This window comes from Choloepus didactylus, chromosome 23 (genome assembly GCF_015220235.1).
Source record: "Choloepus didactylus isolate mChoDid1 chromosome 23, mChoDid1.pri, whole genome shotgun sequence".
Classification (NCBI taxonomy): domain Eukaryota; kingdom Metazoa; phylum Chordata; class Mammalia; order Pilosa; family Megalonychidae; genus Choloepus; species Choloepus didactylus.
In genome coordinates this window covers 26,342,850-26,349,471 of record NC_051329.1, presented here as the reverse complement: position 1 = coordinate 26,349,471, position 6,622 = coordinate 26,342,850, and the positions used below count along the sequence as shown (strand labels likewise).

The 6,622-nt window shown below is 45.1% G+C and overlaps 1 protein-coding gene across 1 annotated transcript; it reads left to right on the top strand.

Annotated features, from left to right (window-relative positions):
• The first annotated feature begins 567 nt into the window (after positions 1-567).
• XBP1 (X-box binding protein 1) lies at positions 568-5,477 on the top strand. The gene is given in 6 exon segments (XM_037816953.1): positions 568-827; positions 1,926-2,022; positions 2,906-3,034; positions 3,884-3,943; positions 3,946-4,029; positions 4,332-5,477. Coding segments are annotated over 6 exon segments (1,158 nt in total). The 5' UTR covers positions 568-597; the 3' UTR covers positions 4,890-5,477.
• The last annotated feature ends 1,145 nt before the right edge of the window (positions 5,478-6,622 follow it).

Here is a 6,622-nt window from a genome sequence, read left to right as displayed (position 1 = left end):
TACACCACCTGGAGATGATAAGACCTATGGCTCATTAAGCCCTCACTATGTGCTAAACTTCATTTCAGCTTTTTCTTCTAACCCAGGACCCGATTCCAGCATTCTCCTGACTTTCCGCCACCCGGGGCCCAAGGTGGCGCACGAGATAAAATTTTATCAGGTTGAGGTAAAAATCTGTTAGTCTTGGTAAAAATTTGGAAATCTGTCGGTCTGAGGTTAAACTCTATCATTCCGGGTGAAAATGCGTCCGTTTGTGGCGGGGAATTCGTTCGTTGAGGAAATTCTTTGCCTCGCTCCGGGATCCTCCCGCGCGAGCACGGCTCGCCCCGACAGCTCCCGGCCGGCCCGGGGTTCACCCCGGCCCCCGCGCAGGGTCCGCCGCTCGCCGGTGTCTCCCCCTACCGGGGACAGCGGCGGCCACGTTGGGCGCCCTGGCCCCGCCTCCACCAGGCCCACAGGTCCAATGGGCACCGATCCTGGACGCGCGTCACGCAGCGCTGACCAATCGCGGAGAGCCACGACCGTAGAAAATCTGGGCGCGGCCAGGGCGTCCCGCGAGGCGGCGGCGGCGCGCGCTGGCAGAGAAGGTGTCTGGTCATGGTGGTGGTGGCAGCCACGCCGAGCCCGGCCGCCGGGGCCCCTAAAGTGCTGCTTCTGTCCGGCAAGCCCGCCACAGCCGCCGCCGCCGCCCCGGCCGGCCGGGCTCTGCCGCTGATGGTGCCGGGCCCGCGAGGGGTCAGCCCGGAGGCGGCGGACGCGGGGCAGCCCCAGGCGCGCAAGCGGCAGCGCCTCACGCACTTGAGCCCGGAGGAGAAGGCGCTGCGGAGGTGGGCGGGGGTCGGGGTCCGCGCGGGACCCGCGGGGTGCAGGGCCAGGGCTGGGAGCTGACGGCCTTGCGGTGTTCGGGCGCCCGCGGCCTGGCGCTGGGTGCCAGCGTGGCTCAGGGCGGGGCGGGGCGGGAAGGCTGGACTGACCGGGGCCGCCGCGCCGGTGGCGTCCAGGGCTGCCCAGACCTTTTTTTCTTTCCTTTTCTTTCTCACTAGCGGTAGCCAGAGAGGGGCATGGAGGCGCCCGGGTTCCAGGCGCTCTTTGCTGTGTGACTGCAGACCGGTCGCTCAGCCTCTCTGAACCTCAGCTTCTTAGCTGTAACGTGGGTTCGATTAGCCTCTTGTTGGTTTACCTGTTTTTTTTTTTCTGGAGGGGCGCGGAGCTGAAATTACAGAGCTGTTGAAAGGGCTGTGAGGGCTGTAAGCTGGTTAAGCTCAGACTCCGCGTCCTTAAAATAGTACCTACTTCATGAGGTCTTTAGGAGATTGAGACGTGCTTACAATGGGTCTAATACTTAGTTCTCTGTACAGGTTGCTTTTATGGTTGGTATAGATGCCGTTTGTGATTTTTAAGTGCCTCCTTGAGCAGACAGGCCCAGTCATCAGAGGACTGCCCAGGATCTCAACACTAGGGCGAGAGGGCATCACTCCTCCCTTATCTCATTTGGGTTTGGGGAGGGAGGGTGTTACGTCAGTCACAGCGCGATTGCAGTCTTCAATAGATTTAATCTGTACAGGTTGGATCCCTTTTGGGGGCGTTGGAGTCAGAAGCAGCGGCCGGGTGGGAGGAGGGAGGAGGAAAGTTTCCTATGATGCAAGATGGATAGCGTTTGTGTCTAGCCCCTGTGCTGAGGCCGGGATGAGACAGAGGTGGATGAAGCAATATCGGGGAGAATAAAGCAGCCTTCAAGTCAGACCGACAGAAGGCTGTGTGTGTTTCTTGTTTTGTTTTGTTGAGAGGAGGAGCCTAAAGTGTATTTTATGTTAGGCTGCCTTATATTCTAAATTAAAATGAAAGCACCAGCTGGCCAAGTTTTCAAATAAAGATATAAATAAGGTTTGAGATGACTCAGTGTGGTATGTTCCTTCTGTTCCCAGGAAACTGAAGAACAGAGTAGCAGCTCAGACTGCCAGAGACCGAAAGAAAGCTCGAATGAGTGAGCTGGAACAACAAGTGGTAGATTTGGAAGAAGAGGTAAAAATACTTAAGGCGAATCTCTTATCTTTCATCCATTGTATAGCCTTCCTTGATGAATGTTGTGATATATGCTTCTGGTCCCATGTTGTTGCAACGCTTTTAGAATTTAATTGAATGTGCAATTAAAAATTAAATTAATGTAAGTAAAGGTAGATAGGTAATTGTAGTGGTGAAGAGAGAAGTGATTTCTGACAGACCCTCTGGCATTTGGTGCCAGATCTGTCTCAAAGGTTGTTGCACAGTGAATTCAATAATGTTTGCTGAGTTAGCTCTAGGAAATTGGCAGATGCAGATAGGAAATCATTGCTTAAACTTGAGACCCTTTCTAGTGTGGCTGTAAATTTACTGAAGTTTTGCTTTCTCTTCTGGGGCTCAGCTGTTTCTCTAATCTTAAATTATTGCCAGTTACACCTCCTGAATAAATAAGGATTGTTCGTACTGTTTTATTAAAGTTTGAATTATTAGCTAATTCTTAAAAGAAACATGAGTCCTTCAGGAGTAGTAAATTGGGGCATATTTTGATTTTTATGGTTCATCATTTTTATCATTATCTGTCAGTTTAAGATTAAAAAAAAAATGCACCATCATTTAACTCATTTCCACCTATATTAGTCAAACTCACCCCTTGCTGAGGTCTGGATTAGCAGTTGGATGGATTGTGCTATTCTTGACCCCACAAAATGGATCTTCTTAAATAGCTTATTCTTTATAATTATGGCCCTGCTTTCTAGTAAGTACCTACTGTGAAGAACTGTATAAGCTTAGAGTTTTCCAAATGTGCAAGGAGAAAGAAAGAACCAATTTCAGTGAAACTTCGTCAGGTGGATTCTTACCTGAAGGAATTAGATGTTTTAATAGCATCTTATGAACTTTCTTCCAGAACCAAAAACTTTTGCTAGAAAATCAGCTTTTACGAGAGAAAACACATGGCCTTGTAGTTGAGAACCAGGAGTTAAGACAGTGCTTGGGGATGGATGCCCTGGTTACTGAAGAGGAGACAGAGAACAAGGTAAATCTTCTTTATTTTGTGCCTTATGTGAGAACTGGTTCTAAGTAGCATGATCCAGTGATTATGTTTACATTTTGGACCTCTGATCAGGTGTTCTTGAAATTATCTTTTGGTTTTAAAACCTTTCCATGAAGACAGTTTTAAAGTGTGTAGTGAATGGTACTAAGACCTAATAATTAAAATGTTACATGGCTGTCTAAGAACAAGTATAACAAATGCTGACAGCCAACAAGTTGAACCATGCAGACATTAAAGAACCAAAATAAGAAAGTCAAATCAGACTTTGAATGCTAATAAATTATAGTAGTTCTTTGATAAATCTGAGTAGGGAAAGGATTCATTGTGATAGTTCCTCTCTCCGATAAGAGAAGGGTGATGTATGATTTTTAGTCCTATGGAGAATAGCAAATAAGATGACACTTAGTGAAGGTTAAGGTTGATAATAGGGCAATTGTACTCTGTGCAGGTAATAAGAACTTCTTGTTCAGGAAGAACTTTTTAAAAAGCAATATCCAAAAAGATGCTAGGCTTAAATTCACTGCAGAACTTCATTATATAAGAATATCATCACTAAGAATTATCAGTCTTGTCTGAATCTTTGTCGTGGGTAGGAAAAATGTTTCTGCAAAAACATCACAGTGAAAAGTTAGTCTTAACCTGCCTTTTCTCATCCTTTCTTGGGAAGGACTTAAGAAAATGGAAGTAACAATACTGTTAGCTCCAAAGAAGAACCGGAGATGAATAGTTTTCTAGCTTTCTTGAAAGTTAAGAATCATAGCTGCCTCGCTTGCATTTCCTTGGGGTCACCAGCTGTTCAAGCTGTTTATTCACATTGGTCTTTCCTCACAGGGGAATGGAGTGAGGACAGTGGCCGGGTCTGCTGAGTCCGCAGCACTCAGACTACGTGCACCTCTGCAGCAGGTGCAGGCCCAGTTGTCACCCCTCCAGAACATCTCCCCATGGATTCTGATGGTGTTGACTCTTCAGACTCTGAGGTAGGGATCATTCTGATTTATTGAGGAGCTGTATAGTTAATTCCTCCTATTTGATGTCTGGCATCCCTGACCAGACAGATGAGGGCAGCAGAAGTTTGGTGGGGTTAGAGGCACATCTACCTTCCTATTTCTAGGTGATACAGGACATGAGTGAAGTGTAGATAAGTGGGCCTGATGGGTCCTGAGATCATCCTATAGCGTAGTGATTCATTTACACCATGGAACTCAATACTTAAATGTTCTAGGTAGATTCTCAAGTGTAGTGCGATAGGTGGATTCAATGTAATTTTTGCTTCTTGCAGTCTGATATCCTTTGGGGCATTCTGGACAACCTGGACCCAGTCATGTTCTTCAGATGTCCTTCCCCAGAGTCTACCACCCTGGAGGAGCTCCCAGAGATCTACCCAGAAGGACCTGGTTCCTTACCAGCCTCCCCTTCTCCATCACTGGGGCCGTCATCAGCCAAGTTGGAAGCCATTAATGAACTAATTCATTTTGACCACATATATACCAAGCCCCTAGTCTTAGAGATACCCTCTGAGACAGAGAGCCAAGCTAATGTGGTAGTGAAAATCGAGGAAGCACCTTTCAGCCCCTCAGAGAACGATCGTCCTGAATTCACCATTTCGGTGAAGGAAGAAGTTGTAGAAGATGACTTCATTCCAGAGCTGGGTATCTCAAACCTACTTTCAGCTAGCCACTGCCTGAAGCCACCTTCCTGCCTGCTGGATTCTTATTATGACTGTGGATATGAAGGATCCCCTTCGCCCTTCAGCGACATGTCCTCCTCTCTTGATGTAGACCATTCTTGGGAGGACACTTTTGCCAACGAACTCTTTCCCCAGCTGATTAGTGTCTAAGGAGTGATTCAATACTGTTGCCCTTTTCCTTGACTATTACATCACTTCCTGGAGGATGGCAGAGAAGCCTGTGTGTGCTTCATTTGAGCAGCCAAAATAGAAGGGGTACAGTCCTAGAGAATTCCTCTATTTATTCAAACCTCAGAGATCACCCCGAGTATTGTCTTTTGACATTCAGCAGTCTGAGGTACTCAGATACATTACTTTTAATTCACAACTACAGCTTTTGAGGTTGAACCTGTATCTTAAGGGCAGTAGTTTGCCCTGAACTATGTAAGGGTCATTGGGCAAGTGTCTTAAAATAGACATGGAATTTATGAATGGCCCTTCTCTTCCCCTTCTTGGCATCCCAGGCTTGCCTCTGATTTTAGGTCCTTTAGTTTGCTTCTGCAAGCAGAAAGAACACCTACCTGAGGGGGGCTACTTTTCCCTCATGTACAGTTCAAGTAAAGATCAAGAATCTTTTGTAAAATTATAGAAATTTACTATGTAAATGCTTGATGAAATCTTTCCCTGCTAGAGTAGCTTTTGAAAGGTGCTTTCTCCATTTATTTAAAACTACCCGTGCAATTAAAAAGTGCAATGTGGTGTTCTTGTTCTTTTGATTCCTTCTTGGACCACAGGCTTTGTGTTCTTCTCCCTAGACGTTTCACTTATTTGTCATGGTAGTAATTTATCCAACTTCAGTGAACATGCCAAATTTTAGAGTTACTGATGCTTTTCACCTTAATTACTGCCTCCTTCAATTTCTGGTTACCATAAGTGATATAATCTACTCCTTGAGTAGGTAATACATTTCTGAGAGTTTCTTCAGCCTAAAAAACCTTAACTGGCCAGTATCACAGCTAACAAGTGGCAAAGCTAGGAATGTAAACCTGAGTCTATCTATTCCAGCACTTGAATCGTTAACCACCGTTTGGCAATACTGTCTTATAAATGTTAGAGAAGGACATGTCTTTAAATATTAAGATCCTCTTGCTGTTATATTGGCATTAAGAGCATTTTTATACTCACATTCCCTGGGTTCAATTCTGTCACTGGCTAAAGCTGGGTAACACCAGGCAACTAATGTCATTTATTTTCTCATCTTTAAAGGGGAACAATGGTCAATATCATTGAAGGTTGCTGAGAGGATTAAGAGAGACATGTTTTTTAAGCACTTAGTGTATGCCAGGACCATACTAAGTACTCAAAAGTTAGCTATTATCTCCTGATCTACCTTGGAAGGGTTTTAATCTCTTAAAGAATTACAATTACTCAAAAACTTGTTTCACAAAAGAATAAACCTGTTCAAGAAAAACAAAAAAACACTAAATACAACCTCGAAACTATAGAGATTTTCTAACCTCATCCTTCATGGTACATCTTGAGAATTTTATTACAAGATATTCAAGGACTTCCCTCATTTACAGACGTTTCATCTATGCCAGCAGATGAAATCATTCTATGACAATTTAGATCTAAATGTCATGTTTTCCATTTAACATTACCTAGAATAGGTCAAAGTGAATGAGCAGACAAAGGAGGCACGGTTCAAAGAATTCCAAGCAGCAACACATAGCTTCAGCTGAGTGCAGGGAACGTGTGTGGTGTGGTGACTGGAGGCCAGTGTCCACAAGCATACCTGAATGCAAGACAACCTTAAGAACAGGTTGCTGAAGCCAGAGCCCACTCCTATGCAAATTTAAATGCAAATTTAAAGTTCTGAGTTTCTGTACTGTAAATTTAAGGAC